Source organism: Cydia pomonella, chromosome 10 (assembly GCF_033807575.1).
Source record: "Cydia pomonella isolate Wapato2018A chromosome 10, ilCydPomo1, whole genome shotgun sequence".
Lineage (NCBI taxonomy): Eukaryota > Metazoa > Arthropoda > Insecta > Lepidoptera > Tortricidae > Cydia > Cydia pomonella.
The window spans coordinates 407092-431895 of record NC_084712.1 but is presented as its reverse complement, the minus strand read 5'-3'; the positions used below and the strand labels follow the sequence as shown (position 1 = coordinate 431895).

Here is a 24804-nt window from a genome sequence, read left to right as displayed (position 1 = left end):
GTATCAAACATCCGTCCGCCATTTTGTAATTTCTTTGCAGGTGAGGCATCGAAGGCACAGACCTATTCGTCATTCAGCCACGATTGAAAATTATATAAAAATATTTTAAACGGCTGTTAATTAATCAAATTAAATAAGTTTAAACATAATCAAAAATATTAAATTATAAACGTCAGTATTTTACAAGTAAAACTCATTTATGCTACTTGGTTTGTATACATAAAACACGTAATTAAAAAAAAAGATATAATTCCCTAGTTTTTTTTTCACAATCCATAACTCCCGGGGGATAAAAATAGGCCTATGTCCTTCAGCACACCTGCATGAAATAAGATCTTTTTCGAGCAAGTGTGATGAAAATTATATTTAAGAGGGCCGTAAAGCCAGGATATAAGAAGTTGACAAAAGATATGGTGAAATTTGCGACGGAAGATGTAACCATTCCGCGGGTTTTAAGGTTTTACCTACCATAACTTTAAAAATGTACTTCTGTTAAAAAATAAGCTGGTCAGATCCCTGGGTTATATCACTGGCAACATTAATTTTGCATTAGATAAGCAGAAATGAAAACGTTACCGTGATGTTTTGAGTTAAAGGAAGAATGGAAAAACTCAGTCTCGTGCGAGAGTCGACCTCGCGACTCTGATCACCAGCCCATCGCTCTGCCAACTGAGCTATCGAGATTTACCCGATGACAGCGAATATTCTCACCAGGTATGTAACAATAGTACATTACGATACAAGTGCGAAAAATAGGAAATTCGAAACGAGTAGCGATAAACTGAAACACCACCGAAAGGAGTGTTTTAAATCGACACGAGTTGCGAATCATCTATTCGCACATATATCGTATAAGTACAACGTTTTACAGTTTAAATTTTCGACATAGTGACTTAATATCCTAATTATCGCACTAGTGCGGTAAAGTAGCACCAAATGTACTGTTAAATGCTTAAAAGCTCTATATACAGTCTTATAAATACGTGCAAGTTACAAGCTACGAGTGTTAAAACAGACATACACGGTACAAGATCACAAAGTAAGCGGGTGGCGTCCAGTCTTGGTAATTAGTAGCGGCTTAAATACTGATCTGGTTCAAGTCAGGAGAGGGTAAACTGTATTAACTAAAAGAGTTTTTTTTTAATATTTTTCGGTGGCAACGGCCCGCCTGATGGTAAGCAGTCTCCGTAGCCTATGTACGCCTGCAATTCCAGAGGAGTTACATGCGCGTTGCCGACCCTAAACCCGCCCTCCCCTCGTTGAGTTCTGGCAACCTTACTCCGGCTACGGCTACTACCGGCAGGAACACAACACTATGAGTAGGGTCTAGTGTTATTTGGCTGCTGTTCTGTAAGGTGGTGGAGGTGGTTTTAATGGTAAGGGAGGCAAATGTACAAACATTGCCTGATGGTAAACTTTATAGCAACGCCAGAGGGGTAGCAAGTGCGTTACTGGAATTTAAGATGGGAGTACGCAGGTCACGGTCCGAAAATACCGCAGACGACAGTTCATTTCACAGTTTAGCTGTGCGAGGCAAGTAGTTTCTGGAGAAATGCATAGTTAAGGACTGCTAATCTATGTGGTGCAGATGGAAATGCTATCGAGTAGACGAGGTGAAAAGAAGAGCCGGCTGAGTTTGCGCGCTGCCCTCATCTTACAGTCTTCTACGATCTTATCCAGATCTTCGGTTGAATTTGTCTTCTAACGATTTAAAATCTTCAGCATCTCAGTTTGTAGAGCGGTGAACCGATGTATCAGAACTGTGACTGTCAATCTCACCCAAGACGTTGTATTTTTCCCTTTTTCAAAAATTCAATCATTAAATAACACAGGTCATCCTTACACAATTTTAATATATCATACAAATAGAAAACACCCCTGAAGCATCTTTGCTCATCACACAAATAAATGCTCTATTACCAGGATTTTAACCCAGAACCATCGGCTTCATAGGCAGGATCACTATCGACTAGGCCAGACTAGTCGTCACCCAATAGTAATTTAGCTGAGTACAAAAATACTTTGTACATATAATCTTAACAAAATCGCTACCGCTCATCACAGTGTACCAGGGCAAGCACTGATTGAGACAGTCCAAGCGACTAACTAAGAGTGTGGTCACCAGGGTAATTCCTTGAAGCATTGATAGCATGACCACTTTATAGTTAGGTAGGGGAAGGTGGGATAAGACAGGGTAGAGAGGTAAGATGGAGACCTTACCAAAATAGATTTTCCAGTGTCACTAGAAAATGTATTTTAACGCCATCTGACGGTATTTAGCAATACTTGTTAGTGTAACAAAAAGTTTGGTCGGAGGAGTGCACGTTTTTACTTCGTAAGTATGTTTTTTATTTATTCTAAGTGGTTTTATCTAATTATTGACGTATATAAAGTGCGTGACTGTTCATAATATATGATATACAAGATGGGTGACATATTTTTTATTGATGTTTGTTTACTTTAGTATTCTAAACTCATTAATTCCTTCCTGCTGATTATTTTCTTTTTAAAAGTTCATACATAGCGCAATTTAAAACAGAGGGTTTTTTTTATGAAATGCCTTAAGTCCCCATCTTATCCCACCTTCCCCTACTGCGGTTTACAATACGCTTTGTTTATTATACATACTTCTTTAGTGTCCTGTTAAAGTCTCATTCCTTATTTATCTGAGATAACAAGTTACTAATACTAATAATAAGTCCTCTCGGATGGGTTTATTATCTCACACTTAATCGTAGTGAATGATCCAGTCCACTTCACTGGCACTCGAAATTGTCGGGCTCAAGGTAATCGAGGAGTCATTACAAGTAGAGAGGGGAAACTATTGCTACAGATACCGATTATTGCTGTTTTTGATAATACCTTCTAACAGTAAAAGTATTTTTCAATGTATTGTCTATATCATAGATAAATATTAAACTTACTTTAAATATTTAGTATAAAAAGGCCATGCAACAACCTCAATGACTAAACAAGATTATATAACTAAGAAAAAGAAGAATAAACATTGAAAAATAGTAAAATCTGAATCGTTCATTTATTCGTTAATTAGGTTTTATTTCTCCATTTCTCTAGTTTTCTCCATGTTCACATATGGTGTAGAGACATGGACCCTTAGGAAACCTGACCGTAACCGAATTGATGCCTTTGAGATGTGGTGTTGGAGGAGGATGCTGAATATACACTGGACAGAACGCCGCACTAATGCATCTATCCTAGATGAACTGAACATCACAACCAGGCTGTCTACCATCTGTTTACGCAAAGTGCTTGTGTATTTTGGCCACATTGGCAGGAAAGACAGTGATAACCTGGAAAAGCTGGTAATCACTGCTAAAATCGAAGGCGATAAGCCGAGACGCAGGAGTCCAATGAGGTGGACTGACCAAATTCGCTCAGCCCTTGAGGTGACGCTCCACGGACGCATTCGGCGACAGACAGAAAGAGGTGGCGGCAAATTGTCAAAGAAAAGCTGTTCCATAGAAGCGGTCACGACCCTCAGTGACGAGGAAACCGATTCAAGGAGGAGAAGGAGGAGGTTTTATTATTTTGTTACATTTTAACAAGAAATCTTAACCAGCCTCATTCTTTATTACATATGGGATAATAAGTTAGTAATAAAGGCCCCCAAATTGACTGCCAAGAACATGTACGTGTGTTTATTTTGTATTGGAAATGGGGCGCTTGGCACGGAAAGTGTTAATCGTCTCCGATGCGTTTATAATCTAGCTCCTACTCGCATTGAAGGCCTAAAGATAGATAGATACGAGTAAAGCGTTTATTTGTTTGCTGCAAATACACACAATTTAAAAACATATAGGCAAACAGAGAAATACACAATTAACAAAGTACACAATCAATTAAAACGAAATACAGAATCTTATAAATATTATAAACAAACAGGAATAGTGGAATAGTAGTAGTTATAATGTGTGCATTGCAGCAAAAACAAAAGGGTGCCGACTCAGCTATACGCTTCACTCTTTCGAGCAAAGCACTGGTATTCTGTCGGAACCCAGATCACGTGGTGAGTGTGATGTAAAAGTGTGGATGAAGTGGTAATAAAATACTAAATATGATCAGATTTTGAAAGTGATAATTGTTTCTAAATAAAATAAATAAATGAAACAAATAGTACCGAGAATTCGGTGTAATATCTCCTAGAAATACTTACCTATTTAAATATTTCAATGAACGAAGTTTAGGATTAAACAGAAAACAAGATACGCCTGTATAAATAAAATATAATACATTTTAATTATTTACACGAATAAAATGAATGGATCATTGTCTTACCTTAGGTGTGTCAAAGGTCCCAGTGGAAACTCCTAAAGATCATTATTTATGTCTCTCAGTCTGGTTATTATTTATTTGTTTAAATGATTTTCGTGACTTTATAACAATATCATAAACTAAATATTTCTATATATGTGTTATTTTTATATGAAGTGTTTTTTTTGTCCAGAAATTTGTCTCTGTTCGCGGTATCCTTTTATGTAAGATATTTTCAGACATAAGCTTGCTTATTTATACGTTGTTTACACAATGAAGATCTTATAATGTTATTCATTTACATTTATCTATTAAGATTAAATTGTGTTGTTAAAATAAATATATTTTACATATTTAGCGTAAGTCACAGATCACTATATCTATAAATGATAATAAATAATAATAATTATAATTATAAATATAATTCCTCTACGTGTTGGATCTATATCCCCACGCAAGCCTATCAAAAGACCGGGATTTATAGGCCCGTGAAATCCAAGGAGATATAATAATATTTCAGCCTATATACGTCCCACTGCTGGGCACAGGCCTCCTCTCATGGGCGAGAGGGCTCGGGCTATAGTCTCCACGCAAACCCAATGCGGATTGGGGACTTCACATACACCTTTGAATTTCTTCGCAGATGTATGCAGGTTTCCTCACGATGTTTTCTTTCACCGAAAAGCTGGTGGTAAATATCAAATGACATTTCGTACATAAGTTCCGAAAAACTCATTGGTACGAGCCAGGATATGAACCCGCGACCTCTGGATTTAAAGAAAGATAAAAATAAATTGTAATAATATCCTATAAATATTATAGGATATTATGACATAAATTTACTAAGTCCCGCGGTAAGCTCAATAACGTTCGTATTGCGGGTACTTAGACTACGATATATTATATAATATATATATTTATAAATATTTAAATACAGGAACTTATAATCGGGGAAATCCTGAAGAAAGGCCAGGTCAAGAGCACCTTAAATCGACGAGCGTGTATGAGGAATGTCATGAAAGTGAAGGAAGCGGAAGAGGTATGTCAGGATCGTAGCAAGTGGAAATCCGTGGTCTCTGCCTACCCCTCCGGGAAATAGGCGTGATTATATGCATGTATGTATGAATGTATGTAAATACAGGAACAAATATCCATGCTCATCACACAAATAAATGCCCTTACCAGAATTTGAACCCGGGACCATCGGCTTCATAGGCAAGGCCTACCTACCTACTAGGCCAGACAGGTCGTTAATCTATAATCCGAACAAAACGTGCAATGCTCCATTATTTTGCCTAAATCTATACGGCGTTTGAATTTATATAAGCTGTTGATTGCACAACGGATTAATCGATTGAGTTAAGCTTATCAAAACGAAGCTTATATCGATTTGTATGGGACGGCTCAGTCCAAACGATTATTACAGGCCAGGATATTAATTCGAATTAAACAATTTTTTATGGTTTTGATGAGATCTTGGTGATCGTCTTGGCGATTGGTGCGCATCTCACGCACGACTTTTATATAATAAGATCAAAACCGCCACAAGTTGCTAAATCTCAATCGGGTAGGGATTACTGGATGACTTAGGAGTCACAAGCCCGCCGCCACAATGCCGCTCCCATTTCAGTTATTACGCTCCCCCTTCAAAACAAGACGCTTAAATTAAATGAAACTTGAAATGAAACCATATCTACGTCTGGTACTATATTTCATTGCTAAAATTATTATATAAAATGGATGGATGGAAGTTTTACATACAATGGATACGTTCAGAAAGTTGTAAGTGTACAGAATTTACACATGATAGATAGTTTCAAACGAAGCATATGCCTATGGGGTTAAAGACTTGTCCAAGCGCATTTTCGCGTGCAATGACAGTAGCGTCAATTGAAAAACTGCTTTGTTGACTTAGATAATTTAATAGTATATAGTAAAAATGTATCTTCATATAATTAAAAAGTTTTAAAACATATTGATGTACTTTTTATTTATTGAAGTGGTAGGAAGTTGATCTTAAACTCAATTTTAATATCACTTTTTGAAAAAAAAATAATTATACTTAGGACACGTCGTGAGTGGAAAAGGAATTATAACAAAATAAGTGTTTAAAAAAATTATCCCATACTTAGAACTATGTAATAAAGTACTAGTCGAACTCTATCGTCATTAGCATGACAATCCCTGCGGAGTAATGACGTATGGCCCGGACGGCGACAACCGACAGGGAAGTTTTACGAATCACGTACCAGCACAGTCCATTCCATGGACATTTCAAAATGCATTCAGATTATTTTTCAAGAGATGGATCAGAAGAACCCATTAACATGTTTCAGCACAAGACGATAATTTTCGACGAATTCGATAGGCAATGGTTTTTTTTTTAAATATGTTAAAGCGATAATGGTTTTTTTATTCTACAAAAGTATAAAAACCAATATTTAATAGTTGGTTATGGTTATAGTGTGAAGGTAGCATAGCAGATTATCTATAGTCTGTAAGTGTAATCAAATTTAAGCTGGCACAGATTGTGACAAGGGGTAGTCAAAGTAGTCTCAGCCATTAGCATGACAATCCCTGCGGCGTAATGAGTGAGGCCAGAGTCGCGTCGTGATCTCGAAGTGAGTGTAGACAAACATGACAAGGACTGGTTAGAGAACTTTAGGCAGAAAAGACTCGTCTAGACCTCCTACCTTGGGCTCTCGTCATGTATTCTCTGGTATTAGAATCTTCAGTCATCGCAGACGTTGCAATCAACCTCCCCGCAACACCAGATTTTACCCGACGCTGCAACAATCATCTGCTATAGATGTGGTGGCCAATTAGTAGAATGACGGATGGCCAGGCGGGCGACGGACGAGTTTTACAGATCACGTACAGCAAAGTCCATACCATGGAAATTTCATAATACATACGTTTTTTATGTGTTTTTTATGTGCTTATTTTTTGAGGGATGGATCAGAAGAATCCATTAAAATGTTTCAATCTGGCACGAGGAGATAATTTTGTGTGTCGATAGGTAACAGAATTTTTTTGAGCTTATAATAATACGTATGGCAAGTTTACTCTTTGTTTTACAAAAAATATATAGTACCTATATTAATAGTTGGTTATAGTGTATTAATATACTACCTACAAACAAAGAAAAATGTAGGTACAAATGGCGAACTTAATGCGTTAGATCCACCCAGGTCAACCAGTCAACCATTGGGTCAAACAGAGACATGTTGGTGCAAGAAAGATTCATAATTTACAAGCATATCACCAGAAAGCCTGTGCAGAGTTATCTTAGACATATTCTAACTTACCTGTCTACTAATCTGAGAGCCGTATTGCAGCCCACGGCTCGCGTCACAGAAAGTGACCCGCGCTATAAATCTACTGGGCTATTGCTGCAGCTTACCGAACGTAGGAACATTTAATGATCAGACAATAATAGGGTATCTTATATAATAGTTGGTGATAGTATAAAGACCTAGTTATAAATAATAGGATATACCATAACTAAAGTTATTATTTAGGTGCCAAAAACACAAATACACGTACAAATCTTTATTAATAACGCCAAAGTTACAGGTCAAAATGTCTTAATAATAGGTACAATAGTATTTAAACCAAGTATTTCAATGTCACAGAGTAACATTTCATATAGATCTGATTCATATTAATTATACATTCTCAATTCATATAAAAAGAAATCACCATTATAAGTTAATACAACTTCTTAGTACCTTACTAACCTTTAGTATAATATATCATGCGTCTCGTAAAGATGAGTCAGATCCTCTAATTTGAAGGTTTGATCCAGTTTGATCCAGGAGGCCAAATTAAATGGACAGTCAGCAATACTTTGCATACAAACTTCATGCAGGGTACCTTTATCTGCAGCAGACTGTACATTTTGACATTAAAACGATATCTAAATCATGTCGTTTTGTTAACATTTGTTTATGTATTGGCGTGAGGAAGACGCACGGGTGAATGATAACAAAATGCAGTCATTTAGGTATCATTAAGATGTCAAAAGGTAAGTTTGAATTGGCTTCCAGGAAGAATTTAATCAGGTAAAGTGCACGATTTGATGACTCGGAACATGATTTATTTACCTGAAAATAACATATAAGACATAGCGCATAAAAAAAATTAAAATAAGAATTAAAATACCTAAGTGCGCTCCTAATTATGCATTCTAGTTATACAAGGTGTGCCAAAAATAATAGGGATCCGTTTAAAGGCATACTCGGTATCGTGTTCTGATTAGCAAACAAAAAAAATACGCTATTTTTTTTGTATGGGCTCCATACAAAGGCCAAAAACTTCTCGCGTCAAAAGATGTTTTTTTCTATTCTTTTCCAATAAGAACACGATCTACCGAATATGCCCTTAACCCTTAAACGCATGATTTTTTTTATTTTTGCCTGAAATCAATATATGTGTTACAAAATTGTTTACTAATTCTGGGAAAAATTATGAAAAAAAAATAGAACATCGATTTTCACTGCTAAATCAGTGTTAGAATTTACATAGGCTAAATCATATTTATGTAAATATATAAGTTTCGGTAAGAGATATATGAAAAATCTTACTACTATCAGAAAGGTACACGATTTGTGATATATATGGTAAAGATTTTAAATATAAAATAATTGCAAACCAAGAAAAGGCTGCATGCATAACTATGCATTTAAGGGTTAAACGGATCCTCACTATTTTTGTTACACCTTATATTTAGGTCAACATTCACTAGTTTACCATAAAATTAGGCTCCCGCTTGCGCTACCAACAACAATATGACCTGACCAGACGTGGCATGACACGGCGTTTTGACTTGGCATTCCGTTCCGTGATGAACGCCTTTTGGACTTTGAACGTTATATTACTCTCGACCAGAGCATTTATTTATATTCATTTTGTGATTAGATTTGGCTGGGTAATTAGATTGAAAATTAATACAGGCCGCTCTGTTTTCATAGCAAGTACTGGCAATATTCCCTGAATAAACGATCACCATTCAATATCTGGTTTATTTATTAACAGACATAGGAATTGAGTTAAAATATTATAAATTGAGTTATTATTTAATTATTTTTTTACTCTTAATAAAAAAATATTATTACAAGCAAACCCTTGAGTGATCATTAGTATATAGAACTAGTATCGATAGTTGAGTTTATCGATACAGGAACTCCCTACTTGTCAAACAATGTTGCCCTGCAGATTCCTATGTCTGTTAATAAATAAACCAGATATTGAATGCTGATCGTTTATTCAGGGAATATTGCCAGTACTTGCTATCCCTGTCTGTTTATTAATATTGTGTAGCTGCCTTCGACTGACCCTTGACTCTTGTAGTAAGGAAAAGTTAGTATTTTTATTATTATTTTCAACGTAGTGGCACACCTATGGTTAATATGAGTACATCATCATGTAAAAATATTTTCCATCATTTCAATATCCAGAGATGAAAATGGGGACTACGTTAGTATGGAGAAGCAGCCGTCCCCTTTCTTCTTAAGCATGGCGTTCCGATCCGGCCCAGTCAGTGCAAACTGCAGTTGGACTGTTCGTTCAGTCTGTGATGCTGCCTGGAATTAAAAAAAATTTATCTAATAGTATCAATTTTAATTGTATTAGATAGAAGCTAGACGAGGAACAGGAAAACCACGAGAAACCTATACACATCAACTAAAAGAAAAAGCAAATGTGATGTTTAACTAACTAACCTAAAAGACTTGGCCGAGGACCACGAAAACTGGTATCTGACAAGAAGCGCCAGGCTTAATTTAAATTATGATAATATTTTACCAAAATAAATTCGATTGTGGGATAAAGAGTGATACATACATAGAATTAAACTATAATTCCGGTGTTTCAGATTAGGGCTCATTTAAAAATGCAAAAGCTCGACCCATACTAGCTAGACCAAATAAGTGATAAAACTAAGAAAACGGACTTAAACACGTCGAAGAAATGCAAATAACCCGGAACAGACTAACCAGAGTGCAGAATTATTCATTCCGAATACATTCTGTTTGGCGCTGATTAACCGGCCCTAATTGAATAACGAACTCCGTCCTCGGCTAATCAGTCGAGGCGCTGTTTGGAGCAAACCAAGAACGTATAGCAATTTTAAATAGGGATCTAGAACGTCTAGCATTAGAGCTATGGAGTCACGCGCGAGAACGCAACTCGTGCTTGTAGGTCAGATCTTAGCAAATACACCTCGAGTCGAGTGCGCATGCATGTCTGCTGTAGTTTTCACGTTTTATGCGAGACTTGCATGTGTTACGCGAATTAGGCGAGTAATCTATGGCGCATGCGCTAGAAAAGTGGATGCTCAAGGGAGGCATGTGATGCGGCGTCCATAATAAAGGTTATATAAATAAATAAATGTGTCCCTAGTGAAAAAGGGTACAAGTCTCTGGCAGCGCAGGTGTAAAGGGGTGTAAGTTCCACGTAATACTTATGCCCTTATACACCTAAACTGCCAGAGACTTGTACCCTTTTTCACTAGGGCCACAGTATTATTTATTTAAACTTTATTGCACAAATTTACAAAAAGAGTACAAATGGCGGACTTAACGCCTTGAGGCATTCTCTACCAGTCAACCATTGCGCTATTGAAATTCTTTGGAAGATTGACATCACACACAGATAACCCCTCGAGCGGCAAACCAATATTTTAAATTTTCGCGCTATACAGCGCGCAGCCTGGAGGCGGCAAGTTTTAAATAAAAAAAATGGCGGCCGCCGCTTGCGCCGTTGTCGAAGAGTGTTTCAAGGTATCTTGCCGCACGAGGGGATAATATTTAATTTCACTCAAGTGTATTAAACCCAAAAGAATACGACACAATAACCTAAACATCGCCATACTATCATCCCACAGCTGGGCACAGGTCGGGCTCAGTTTATTGTACAAGATTATTTTGGCTATAAGTAGTGATGTAGTCGTCATACTCGCCTCATGCGGAAGCGAGATTTATGACTTCAGACTACATATGTAAGACTATGAGAAGTGTGACTATCACAAGTTGAGGTTTCCTTGCGATAAATTCGACTATGGAAGAGCAATTGCAATTGAAGAGTTTTTAACTTAACATAATGGGTTTCAGTTACACGAAATAAATGATTATGAAATTAATTTAGACCACCGCTCGACACTTGCTCCACCTCCTCCGTAGTAACTCACTATTCGCAAGTCTGTGCAAATTCGTTATCACAGCTATTCTTGCTAAATACATCTGCTAATTGTGATTATAATCCGCAAACTGTCTCGTTCGAGTTTAAAGTAAGGCTTTGGTTCAAATAGTCCGGACTGTGGCTGGTAACTATTTCTTTTCTCATTTTCTCCATGACGATAGTGAGAAACCAGTAGTTACAAACTTGTAGTGGTTGGTAACAATATAATTTTATTTCTCAATATTAAACTGAAAAATATTGCAGCTTGGTGATGTTTCGCATTAGATAAAGATAATTTATTTTCCAAGTAGGCATATTACATTGCGCTTATGAACGTCAAATAAAGCTACGCCGGTTCTGAACCGAGAAGATTTAAATCCCTCGTAAATTGTATCAGGGTATTCCAATATGGGATCGGCAAGAAACACGGTAAGACACATTTTCAAAACATTACTTTTAGAACTAACATGCATTAAAATGCATTGAAAAAATAAAACGAATTATGTAAGTAGTAACACTAAGGGCCACATACTCCATCCAGGGTTAGCCACTATTAACTCGGTGTCAACCGGTTAAACCCGGAGTTACCAGTACAAATTAACCCGGGAAAACGCTTGGATCGGCTACGAGCGTAGCGCTATGAAAACGTTAGTGGTGAATGTGTTAAAAGCGATAAGACCGGTGTTCTGTAAGGTCGCAAGTTCGAGTCTCACCCCAAGCGGTAAGTTTTTCTATTTCTCGCATAAGATGAAAAAATAGCAGACGTCTTGTTGTTAATAATTAGTTTAGAGAACCTCCTCTATTCAGATATTTCATTCAGCCGAATCAAATTGTCTCTAAATAAATACAAATCTTGTCACGATTCGCTCCCATATTTGTGGACAGCAGCCGTTTGTATTTTAATATACGAGTGGTAGCAATTTCATTAGTTCGGTTCAGCAAATATCAATGTAATTATAGCTTTATTTGCGATAGCTACTGGTTTCCCGCAATCACTCAAATATATTATATTGCAGTTAATATAACGAAATAACGTTTGTGGTTACATAATAAGTGTATAGGTATGTATAACGAGAAGGCAGTTCGACCGGTCAATATAGTATGTAGGTAAAATTGTAAGTAGGATTTAAAATTTCACTAGAGTTCACTAGACCCTACTCATAGTGTTGTGTTCTCGCCGGTGAATAAGGTTGCCAGACCTCAACGAGGGTGCGGAGTGTTAGGGTCGGCAACGCGCATGTAATTCATCTGGAGGTACAGGCGTATATAGGTAAGCATCAGGCGGGCCTTATGCTTGTTTGCCACCGACATTCACGACATCATTACACAAATTGACTAAGTCTCACAGTAAGCTCGAGAAGGCTTGTGTTTTGGGTACTCGGACAACGATATATTTAATATGTAAATACTTAAATACATAGAAAACACCCATCAGGAACAAATATTCGTGCTCATCACACAAATACGAGTAAATACATCACACAAAAAACTGACCGGTCCCGGTCAAACGAAGAACATCAGAATCAACTTTTGAAACTCATCAATTGGCTTAACTTACAAAAGTTAGGTTTAGCCTTCTAAAATAGTACTCGTGAAGTAGGAAGTTACGCCTTTCCTACCTCAACTTTGCATAACTTGGTTGCACTACGAACTATCCGTACACACGGTTAAGAGACACACGGACCCGCCACAAGGCCGCCCCCGTATAATCTACACACATACTACTGAAAACACCTAGACACCAACTACGTAAAATAGTAGGATTAATTACAGGACATAACATACTTAACAAACACCTACACAATATGGGTAAAACAGACATCCCCATGTCCAAAGCGTGCATGGAAGAATAGAAAACAACATAACACATTCTCATAAGAAATTCTGGCCAGCCTAAGTCGAGACCCCTGGGGGCGCCCATATAAAACTGCGCGCAAGAAACTTAAAGCGCAAGGTGCCTCTGCAACCGAGACTCTATCACCAGATGCTCTAGAAAGGATCATGGGAGTTCTGTTTCCGGTCTCGCCGGGACATCATCCTCCTATGATGGCTCCCCCCTCCCTCGAAATAACATATAACGAGACAGATGTTCCGCCAATAAGAGACGAAGAAATGACGAAAGCCTTAGATCGGCTTCGTACAAGACGCACAGCTCCAGGACCAGATGGGGTGCCTGGGCGACTACTGTTTATTGCAGCAGAGTCATGGGTGGACTGGATCCAGGATTTTTTCAACAAGTGTCTTGGCACTGGACAATTCCCGAAGCTATGGAAGACAGGCAGGGTCTGCTTGATCCCCAAGGAGGGTCGCCCTAGTGGTCAACCATCAGCGTACAGACCCATAGTGCTGCTGGACGAGGTGGGTAAACTGCTTGAGAAAATCTTAGCTGACCGCCTCGTCCGACACCTGGAGGTAGTGGGCCCAAACCTCTCTGACAAGCAATTTGGCTTCCGAGTGGGCCGATCAACAGTCGACGCAATAGAGCACCTGAAAACGCTCTCAAGAGAGGCTACAGATGGCAGAAATGTAATGATGGCAGTCTCCTTGGATGTCAAGAACGCTTTTAACAGTCTCCCATTCGAAACACTTAAAGAGGCACTTCGTTTCTTTAAAGTGCCTAAGTAGGGAGGATATGCCGATTCCAGCTCACTTTAGGTATTTATCTCCCCCTCACCCCCCCTCACCCCTCCCCCCTCAACCCCACCCCCCTCCCCCTCACCCCCCTCCCCCTCACCCCTCCCCCCCCCTCCCCCTCACCCCCTCCCCCTTCACCCCCCACCCCCACCCCCCTCTCCCCCCCCCCCCCCTCTCCCCCTCACCCCTCACCCCCCACCCCTCCCCCTCCCCCCCCCCTCACCCCCCTCCCCCCCTCCCCCCCTCCCCCACCTTCCCCGCCGCCTCCCCGCCCCCCCCCCCCCCCCCCCCGCCCCCCTCCCCGCCGCTGCCCCTGGCCTGCGCCACTTGGTAGTTCGGCAAAGATCCGTTAGAGGGCGCCACTAGCCCCCTTCCCCGCCGCCTCCCCGCCCTCCCCCGCCCCCTCCCCGCCGCTGCCCCTGGCCCTGCGCCCCTTGGTAGTTGTGCATATATCCTCGCCAGTTGGCGCTACTTTCTATGTTTAAGGTATTTATCTCCCGAGGGAAAACTTCGCTAAAATAGATGGCACCACTTTGTACGTGTACGACAAACAAAAAGTGACGAGGTGGCCTCCAGTGGCGAAGGTCGGATTCGAACCAGCGTCTTTAGCTGACCGGGGCGTCTTTAGCCAGTTAACGTCATGAACCCCTAGGCCACCCCGTCACGGTGAAACTGGTCCTAATTTCTCGACTATATATGCAATCGTAGTGAGACTAGGCGTTATGTGAAATTCGCATGTATCGATGCCAATTTCCTATAGCTCGTTGAGCAATAATGTAAATGACTACATTTGACCTCGCTCGACAAAGATGGTTCAGTTTGCACCGAAAGTTGAGGTAAGTACATATATTTATATTTTAATTATTACAAAATAATGTAGTTTCGTTTCCTGTACGATAACTTAACAAACAAATCTTTTCCTCTTTTCATATAGTTCATGAGAACCGTTTCACACGTTTCTTTACCACATGCGCCCCGCCCGTCTACACCCCACCCCTCCACTGAATTTTTCTGCTATAAAAGAGCATGTTGAACCATATTCCCACTACAGTGTCACAACGAATATTGCGTTGAAATCATGGATCCGCAAGCTTCATCATATACCAAATGTAAGTATAGTTGTATTATAGTCACATTAACATTTGAGTATTTCACCTCTGTTCTGTCTGTGTAGTTTAAATAATCTATCACTTTCGACCTATCCCTTATGTTCTCAATTAGGAACACTTGCTGACTTTTAATATAAATAATAACAATATTTTTATTATATTTTCCCCAGCCGACAACAATACCATCACCACTTGGTGCTGCCAGTGTTGGTTGTCCACCACCACAAGCGGCGGCGGCGGCTGTGACGGTGGCTGTAGCAGCTCCACTTCGCAATCGTCACCCGGACCACAACCGATGGCAACAGCAAAGGCACAACAAGACGATGGGGACAAGGGAAAAACAAACTGCCTAGAGAGCGCTTCTGAGAGCGATACGAGCGATGAAATGAAATCTTTTTATCAAGGATGTAAAAGCAAGTGGATAAAAGCGTTCCAGAACAATACTCTGATTAATAGATGGCGCCTCCCCATGCCATTTCACACATTTAGAGCGGAAGTAGCGAGATTGTTAAAACGATTGTATATCGAAGGTCACCATGACGATTGTCATATTTACCAGTTAATTGTAATGTGGGACGATTTAAACGATGATGTAGAAGAGATAGTGGGAGATGCTCAAATCAACTATCAAGACTGGATTGCGTTATTAGGTGGCGTTACAGCGGAACTATTTTCACGCGTGGTGTTCAATACTAAATCTTTTAATTATTTAATCAATGTAATATTTTGTGTGCTAGGTCCAAACATAATAGCTTCCGGTGATTATGAATGTGAACCTAAATGTAAGAATGCTCGTACATATTAAGGTGATGATGCATTTATTCCTTGTCATTGTTTAATTTTAAATTGTTAGCTCGCTGCGAATGTAAATGTTTTAATGTACACGTATTAATAATAAATTCATATTACTGAATATAGGAATGTTTTATTGAGTGAAACCTCATTGATTTGGAGTAAATGAATATTTATTGAGTAAAATAGTTACACAATGTTATCTTTTTCTATCCAACTTTTTTCATTTAAGCCAAGCCATTTTACATACACTTTATTTCCACGACGCTTTAAAACTTTTTCCACTAGATAAATGTCATTGTGTTTAGTTTTCTGCAACTCTTGTTCATAAAAACATCCAGAGATGGGTTGGTGATTAGCGTCTTGAAGTAAATAGGTCACTGGATTAGTAGTTTGCACTTTAGTTATTGTAAATATTTCCGTAGTCCAATTGCCGGTGTAGCCTTTGGCGAAAGTGGATTTATATTTACTAATTCTCACATGTTGACCGACCTTGAACTTGGCACGTGGTTTGACTTTAATGTGATTGTAGACTTTATGTAACAACTGTTTAGAGTTGTTTTTATTCACACTCGCCGGTGCCATACCGATAGTACGATGCAGTTTGTTATTGTAATATTGTTCCACTTCACTTGTCAGCTGTATCCATTTGTAGGAACCATTCATGCTAAATTGTTTCCAAATCCAATGTTTTAAGGTTCTAATTAGCCTTTCCACTATGGAAGCTTTCATGACACTATAGGTAGAGTAGTGATTGATATGATGATGTTTCATGAGCGATTTAAATTTGACATTGAAAAACTCTTTTCCATCATCTGATTGAATATTCTTGGGCTTTCTCCCGTTTTCACTCAAAATTCTGCTCATTGCCTTTGTAACATCTTCAGCGCTCTTAGACTTTAGCGGTTGCATCCAAGCGTATTTGGAAAGGTATCGATACACACTAGAATGTACTTGTAGTTGTTATTATCCTTGGAGTACTTTTGCATATCAATTAGATCAATCTGCCATGTGTCATCGAGCCCCCTCTGAATGAATCGACGACGTGGAAATGTTTTTCTCGCATACCTGTGTATCTCGTTGACCACTTGAGCTTTACTCATTTTTCTTCAATCGCTTTCCTGGAGCTATTGCCGTTGCTGATGGTGTTTGGGCTGGTTGTGGTGCGTGTGTTTGTGTAGTAATTCTAGCTGATAATTGTTCAACCTTTACCCGTAAATCTTTTATATCTTTAATATTTGCCTTTAGCTTTGTGTTTAAAAATACTACTTGTTCATCCAATTCAGCCCTACAAATAGCATCAGTTTTAAGAAAAGATTTATGAATTCCTGCCACCCGTCTATTTTCAAAATTTACTAAATCTCGTTCCACTTTCAAGTCGTCACGGATTGTAGACTCGCTACCCAAGTATTGTCCAAACTTGTTAAGAGGCATTGTGAAAGTGAACGATGGGGAGGTCTCATCGGTATTTATAACAAGGTAGCAAGGGGGGAGAGGCTTAGTTACAAAACATGTCTGTTTTATTAGATAACAGCTCAGAACAGGTTTAAAAACAGCTAACAGAAGAGGGTCTGTTTTCTTACTTTAAAATTATACCGCTCTCAGTCAGTTCCTCAACGATTGCATTGATCTCGTTCGAATGAGAGGTGTTGCCAGCATTCTGTGATGCTATCAAAAGCTGTAAACGGCTCACCAGTTCGTTGGGATCATCCCAATAGATATAATCAGTTTTAGGATAAAAAGTTTTAGTTGTTAATACATCTCTTCTACCAGAGTTCAAACATCCACCTTCTTTATGTTTCTTTGATTCTTGTGGTTGTTTAATGTAACATTGATATTTTACACTTCTATCTCCACTCAATTGGCCGTTTGGCGAGAATCCTCTACGATGAGCGTTTGTAATGTCTAAAATATTATTGTAATCCTCTACATCTTTTCTCAAAACTATATTCTTGTTTGGTATTCTTTTAAAGATAAGTTCCAACAGTCCAGGAGTTAGGTTGAATCGTGAATCTTTAATATGTAACACGTCATCAATGATTTTAACCCGACTATTACCAATATGCATTTTATTATCCTTGAGATAAACACCAAATGGTATTTTTGATGTTTTTAAAAGATGTTTCATATATTTATTTTGTAGATCATCAATACTACTATTACCACTACCACCACCACCTTCATCAAATTCAAGAGCCGACTTCATATCTTCAGCATCGCTAAACTCTTCATCTCCCTCTGTTTTTCTTTCATCATCATCATCATCATTATCAGCATCATCATTAGAATCATCTTCATCATCATCATCATCAGCAGCATCATCAAACTGTTGTGTTTTTGTAAAAAGATTATTACTCCACTTAATCAGTTTACTATTGGGTTCTTCGGTTTTAATCAGATATTTCCTTTTACGTGAATGTTTTGACAATGGTGTGGAGGTCTTTATCAAAGGGAGCTGGGGGTTATTCATTACTGCTGGTTTAGCATTGTCATCATTATTATTATTACCTTTAGATTCTAAAGCTTTAGTCATTAAAACATTGAGCGGTTTTGTAATTGGTTCAAAGGTTTGAGCTAGCGAAGTGTCAAGCAAAGTTTTATCTGCTCGCAACGCTTTTACTTTTCTCTTTACACTCTCAATGGAATCTACGAGTTTCCGTTTCAACTTTTTATTACCAAACATATTTTATTTTATAGTGTATGTGCTGATGCTGCTTTTGCTGCTGCTGCTGCTTTTGGTACGGCCGATGCTAATATGTTGATAGGATATAAATTAAACGACGTTGTTCTTCAGTAGCTGACAACATAAAACTGATAATAAACCGGAGATGACACTAAATTTTATACAATAATGAAAACGTCAAATCCTTTACGATATCGACCCTTATTGATGTCTCTCTCCTTGTCGATTGTTAAAAAAGTGTACTTTTTCTGCCAACACTCGCGACAAATTTCCTTAAATTTTTCCCAACCCATATCGGTGTTCACGTGATCGTCATAGGCATGTTTTAAATTCAACTCGTCCTGTTTGAATAGCAATATAAGATTGGCATTATCACGTACCAACTGTTTAGGTATCCTACTATATGTCTGGCATAAGTAGAAACAATCTAACCAACGATGACGTCCCATTGCAAAGTACTGACGAATGGCATCTTGATCTTCCAAAGCCACATCGTCAAATACAATGACGCTGTCCTCCGCAGCTTCCTCCGGTGGGACGACTTGACTCTTATCATTGTACGTGTGAAACGGTATGTCACCCGCTTGCTCTAAAACGTCACTCAGAAACTTGTATTTAGGTTGATTCAATGATTTCGAATAAAGATAAACATTATGAAACTTTACACCGTTCGGATGTAAGAGCAGAGACAACAGAACATTTGTCTTGCCACAGTTGGAAGGTCCACAGATGAGACATCTAATGTTATTCGCCAGCAACGAGCCATGTTTAAGGGAGCGACGAGTCATTGCTGGTTTCACATTATCATCTAGCACAACACTCCAATCTTTAATAGCCAGTGACGTGTTTTGTTTTTTAAGCTTCATTTCACTGTGATGTATCAAATCGTTAGGACATGTATTTTATACTCACACATACACACATACATGATCAAATTTCAAAGGTTTAAATATTATATAGATATATAGGCATACTTTATACTCACGTACACAGTCAAGTATAGATACTTGAGATGATAACACACATTGGCGGGGTTAGTGTTAAGCATAATCCCAAACGACCTAGACGACTGCGATCTCATAGTAGCGGTGGGGGTATTATAAATAATTTAATTAATAATCTACCATTCGAAGCGCACATACCCGGTTACAATTATTGCGGTCCCGGTACTAGATTGAAGGAGAGATTGGCTCGCAACGATCCCGGTGTGAATCCGCTTGACGAAGCTTGTAAATTACACGATATTGCCTACTCACGTGATAAAACATTGGAGGGACGTCATCAAGCAGATTTGCGATTGGCCCAAGCTGCTGAAAATCGTTGGCGTGGTAACAATTCAATTGGTGAACGTATTGCCGCGTTAGCGGTAGATAAGATTATGAAATATAAAGTTAAACACGGTATGGGTATGATTCCCATATCTAAAGTCATTAAAGCAAGTCGTGATGCTGTAAAAAAAACACATTGCGAAAAAGAAGGATACAGCTACTAATACACTACTAAAAGTGGGTGTAAAAGCTGCTAAACATTTTGTTAAAGGGAAAATTGTTAAGGGACAACAGAAACAGCGAGTCATTCCAATACCTAAGAAAGGCGGTTTCCTACCAGCTTTGATACCGCTACTGGGTGCTTTAGCAGCCACGGGAACTTTGGCCGGCGGTGTTACCACTGCTGCTAAAAATATTTATGAAATGGTCAGGAATAGAAATAATAATAATAATAATGAAAGCAAGATTGTCGGTAGAGGTTTATATTTAGCACCTTATAAACGTGGAATGGGACTCTACATTACACCGGCTAATAACGCAGCAGCAGCAGCAGCAGCAGCAGCAGCAACAGTATCGGCAACTGCAAAAGTGGCGAAAAAAAAAAAAAACAAGAAATTAGATTTACCTCCGATTGGTCAAGCTCTCACCGATGTGGACATTGTGAGATTTGCACGTAGAGAGAAAATCCCCTACTTTAGGGGTGTTTTCATGCGAGATAATCTCCCAAAGAAACCTCACTATTATGAAACTGGTATTATCAATTTAGACTCTCAGCAGGGTGAAGGTACACATTGGTGTGCCTATGCGAAAAAGGGTGATTATTGTCTATATTTTGATAGCTTTGGTGATTTGAGACCACCTCGAGAGTTTATTGATTATATAAATGATTCCGCTAGTACCAAACAACAGCGCAACATGCGAGTAGAGTATAATTACAATCGATTACAGAAATTTAATACTGTAAATTGTGGACACTTATGTTTGGCCTTCCTGTGTACCAATGCTAAGCGTTTGTTTTAAATAAATATCATGAGCATTACATGTGTAGTTTCATTCTTACATTAATCGTCTACCCGTCAGTATCATGTCTATGACATCATTCACAATAAGTCTGAGCGGTAACGAGCCTGTGTTGAATGTAGACTTTCAACCGGCTCTAGAATTGGACAATGATGGTTTTTACGAGTGTGCTCTCGTGTACTTTAAGACTTTCAACACTATTCCTAATGTTGATAAGAGCAATAATATGTTTCACTATGGGGATGATGTAATCGCAATTCCTGAAGGTTCATACGAGCTCTCCAGTATAATACACCTCTTGAACGAGGAAATGACAAAGAGGGCTAAAGGTGATGGTGAAAAATTGGTGGATATCTTTGTAAATAACAATACCTCCAAGTGTATGATATTCTCGCCAAAGTATGATATTCGCTTTGACAAACCAAACAGCATAGGGTCATTGTTTGGTTATTCAGCGAAAAAGCTTAAAGCAAAAACATCACATTGGTCGGATAAAACAATTAACATAATCATTACAAACACTATAAGAATAGAGTGCAATATTGTGGAGGGCTCATTCGTAAACAACAAGCCGTCACATGTTTTACACGAGTTTTCACCTGACGTCCCGCCCGGCTACCAAATTATTGAACAACCTACCAATATTATATATCTACCCGTCAAGAAGAGTAACAATCGCATACAAAACATTGAATTGCGCATTGTAAACGAGCACGGTAATACGGTAAATTTCCGAGGTGAAAGCATTGCACTTCGTTTGCATATTCGTAAAAAGTAAAAAAAAAAATGATTATACATAACAATAAAAGCCTTGGTAACAACACCTTCACAACTAGTCGAGATCTTGCTCTCGTCGAGAGAACTACTACAACTCGTCGTATTAACGAGAGACAGCGGCAGTCACTACAAAAACAACAACAACCAAGGAAATTGACTAGAGAAAACAGTACATTTTTACAGAGTATCGGTTTCAAAGTATGTCCTCGTCATCTATCTTAAACATTGGTGAGAAGGTGTTATTCGATGACAGTATAGAAAGTATAGAATTTCACCCATACACTCCGTATAATGACTCTTTCAAAAACAACGATAACATCCACATATGTATCAACCGTCAAGATCTAATTCTACTACCGAGTCAAAGTCAAATATTAGTGGAAGGCACTGTGGAGAAAGGCTGTCTACTGGTCAACAATGGTGCTGCTTTTTTATTTCAAGACATTCGTTATGAATTGAACGGTGTGGAGATTGATCGAGCGAGAAACTGCGGCATCACATCCACCATTAAGGGACTAATCTCATACACCAAGGAAATGGACCATAGTCTTCAGACAGCGGGGTGGGAAGTTGGTGCTAAAAAGATACATGACAAGTTTACATTAACCATACCACTATCTCATTTCTTGGGTTTCGCCGAGGATTACAAGAAGGTAATAATGAATGGGAAACACGAGTTGATATTAAATCGCGCCAGTATAGATGTAAACTGTTTAGATTTAGCACCCGTTGATCCGAATACGGTACCGAAACCGCCGACTCCAAATGGTGAGATTGAAATCACTCGTGTCACATGGAGGATGCCAGTCATAAAAGTATCTGATAAGGAGAAACTGCGCTTAATGTCGTATGTTGAGGGCAGCATACCAGTTCAGATAGCGTTCCGCACGTGGGAACTGTATGAATATCCCGTACTACCTTCCTCAGAACGTCATATTTGGTGCATCAAGACTAGTACTCAGCTGGAGAAACCTCGCTATCTCATTGTTGGTTTCCAAACGGCACGCAGGAACGACAAGACCAAAGATATGAGTATATTCGACCATTGTAATCTTACCAATTGCAGGGTGTATTTGAACGCACAGTATTATCCATACGATCCTTTTTCGGCTGAATTTAAAACAAACAACTATGCGCTCTTATATGACGCATTTACCAATTTCCAACGATCGTACTACAGCCGTGATCATACCAGCCCTCAAGTAAATTATGCTCATTACAAGACACACTCTCCATTAATAGTCATTGACACGTCCAGACAGTGTGACAGCTTCAACTCGGGAGCTGGTGCTATTGATATTAAATTGGAAATGGAGTTTAAAGAGAATGTACCTGCCAACACCACGGCATACTGTCTCATTATCAATGATTCACTGTTTGAGTACAACGCTCTCACCAGTGCCACACGTAAAATCATTCAGTAGAGCATTGACCACCCTCAATTGTAAACGTGTCTTGGAACTTTGAAAATACGTTTAAAAAATGAATTATTCAAACATTTTTTTACCTTCTTACACACCGTCGATTGATTGTTCCGGTGCTGGTGATGGTTGCTGTGAGCTGAGCAAGAGTGTCTACAATCTCAAACGCTGTCCTGCTGGTGCAAGTGCTCCGATTGCAAATATCCATGTATACTTAAAGTTGCAGTTTATTCAAGCTAAAATCAGATTACATACCTGTGTCAGTTTTAATGGCCATTATGAACTCACCTGTGAAGAATGGAATGCAATGTTTGCGGAAAAAGTTGACGTCATTGGAAACTTCTTTCATAGCCCAATGTGTGTTTCACCAGAGCTGATTCAGTGCGATCGTCTTCGGATGTGTATCTCTCCTGTACCGTTACTTTTACTCAGCTGTGACAATGAACCGGTGACGAACACACACCCCTTGGTGATAAACCACATGGAATGGAGTCATATCGAATGTGTTATGGAGTGTATTAACGCACGTATCGGATACTTGAACAAAATAAAGTCTACCTACGAAAACCGTCTCAACTTCTTCAAGAAACATTTCAAGATATATCACCCCGCTAATGTTCAACATGCACGCAATATTATAGGTAGTTTGTGCAATGTAAACGATATTGTCGACTCTGAAATCAAGTGTTATGCCACCGATATTTTGTGTAATACCTATATTTTCAATTGAAACGGTTAAAGTTTCATGAAAATAAAAATAAAAAACAATAACTAACCTATTTATTATTTATTTTAACATAGAACCCTTATCTTTCTTCCTCCCCTACACCAATGCAATTGTAGGCTGTACAGTAATAACGCGCAGTAATAATTGAATATTACGTCTTTTTTTTCTACTCACAAAGTGGGTTCACCAGAGTATACTTGAAGATATGTAATCATTCACTTGTGTTTGGTCGACGGGAAATCCCCGTTTTCTCTAACCATTCTCAGTCAAGCCCGATGATGCAATAATGACTCACTGTGTCGACACGTGCAAATCATGCGTGGGCGCGGCGCCGGCTAGGCTCCCCTTCCCCGCTTCGCCGCGCACCGCAGACGCCAGCGCATGGCATGATGCAACTCACTTAGTTGCCCGCAGCCCGCCTCACGGCACGACCGTACCGTTGTCTGAGCGAGTGAATTGAAGCATCACCATGGCGTTGTTACATCATTGCAACTTTTGTAACGAAGATGTATTATCAAACTGTTTGATATCTCATTCGGAAAGTGACCGCCACATCCTGCTTTGTGCACAAGAAAAGTCTGCCGACGGTGCTGTTTACATTGTTGACAGTGCCTTCAAGTGCAGAATAATTACATACCGGATTAATGGGAGTGCAGACATTTTGGATCCTAAAATGTATTTGTTGAATATTGGAGAAACGCTTGAAAAGCTGATTACCATTGAACTAAAAACACATAAACATGTAAAAATAAATGTTGAACTCTTTGGTACTTTTGTGAAAACCAATGCTGAAGGTGAAGTGATACGTGATCTAAAGTCATTCAACACAAAAAACGTGGCTCTGCATAAAGACTGTATGGATTTTCCATCGTATTTTGAACAAATATCCTTGTGTATTTCCAAAAAATGTGAAGATTTCAAC

At 38.9% G+C, this 24804-nt stretch overlaps 3 protein-coding genes across 4 annotated transcripts in view; 2 read left to right on the top strand and 1 right to left on the bottom strand.

The window, feature by feature from the left end:
• The window catches only part of LOC133521788 (serine palmitoyltransferase 3-like), a 46001-nt gene extending 39024 nt beyond the window's left edge, over nt 1-6977 (bottom strand). Inside the window, exon 1 of the mRNA XM_061856855.1 lies at nt 6966-6977. The gene's annotated coding sequence lies outside the window, so the exon portion shown is untranslated. The remainder of the gene's footprint in view (nt 1-6965) is intronic.
• A 7530-nt stretch (nt 6978-14507) lies between these two features.
• On the top strand, nt 14508-16109 carry LOC133521786 (uncharacterized). Of its 2 annotated transcripts, XM_061856853.1 has the most exons (3): nt 14508-14921; nt 15020-15194; nt 15365-16109. In XM_061856853.1, exons 2-3 carry the CDS (start codon nt 15164-15166, stop codon nt 15997-15999), a joined length of 666 nt encoding a protein of 221 aa, XP_061712837.1. In that variant the 5' UTR covers nt 14508-14921; nt 15020-15163; the 3' UTR covers nt 16000-16109. The 2 variants fall into 2 exon arrangements, with proteins under 2 accessions (XP_061712837.1, XP_061712836.1); XM_061856852.1 differs by having other exon boundaries at nt 14508-15194.
• Nucleotides 16110-21934: 5825 nt separating this feature from the next.
• On the top strand, nt 21935-23158 carry LOC133521727 (uncharacterized). Its single transcript, XM_061856791.1, has one exon. The coding sequence runs from the start codon at nt 21935-21937 to the stop codon at nt 23156-23158; it is 1224 nt and encodes a 407-aa protein (XP_061712775.1).
• Nucleotides 23159-24804: the final 1646 nt, after the last annotated feature.

What these genes read in the sequence shown, in the direction of transcription:
- LOC133521786 (XM_061856853.1), top strand. Translation starts at nt 15,164, where the DNA reads ATGGATCCGCAAGCTTCATCATATACCAAAT. An exon ending in AGCTTCATCATATACCAAAT is followed by an intron (nt 15,195 to 15,364) that starts GTAAGTATAGTT and finishes TATTTTCCCCAG; the next exon opens with CCGACAACAATACCATCACC.
- LOC133521727 (XM_061856791.1), top strand. Translation starts at nt 21,935, where the DNA reads ATGTCCTCGTCATCTATCTTAAACATTGGTGAGAAGGTGTTATTCGAT.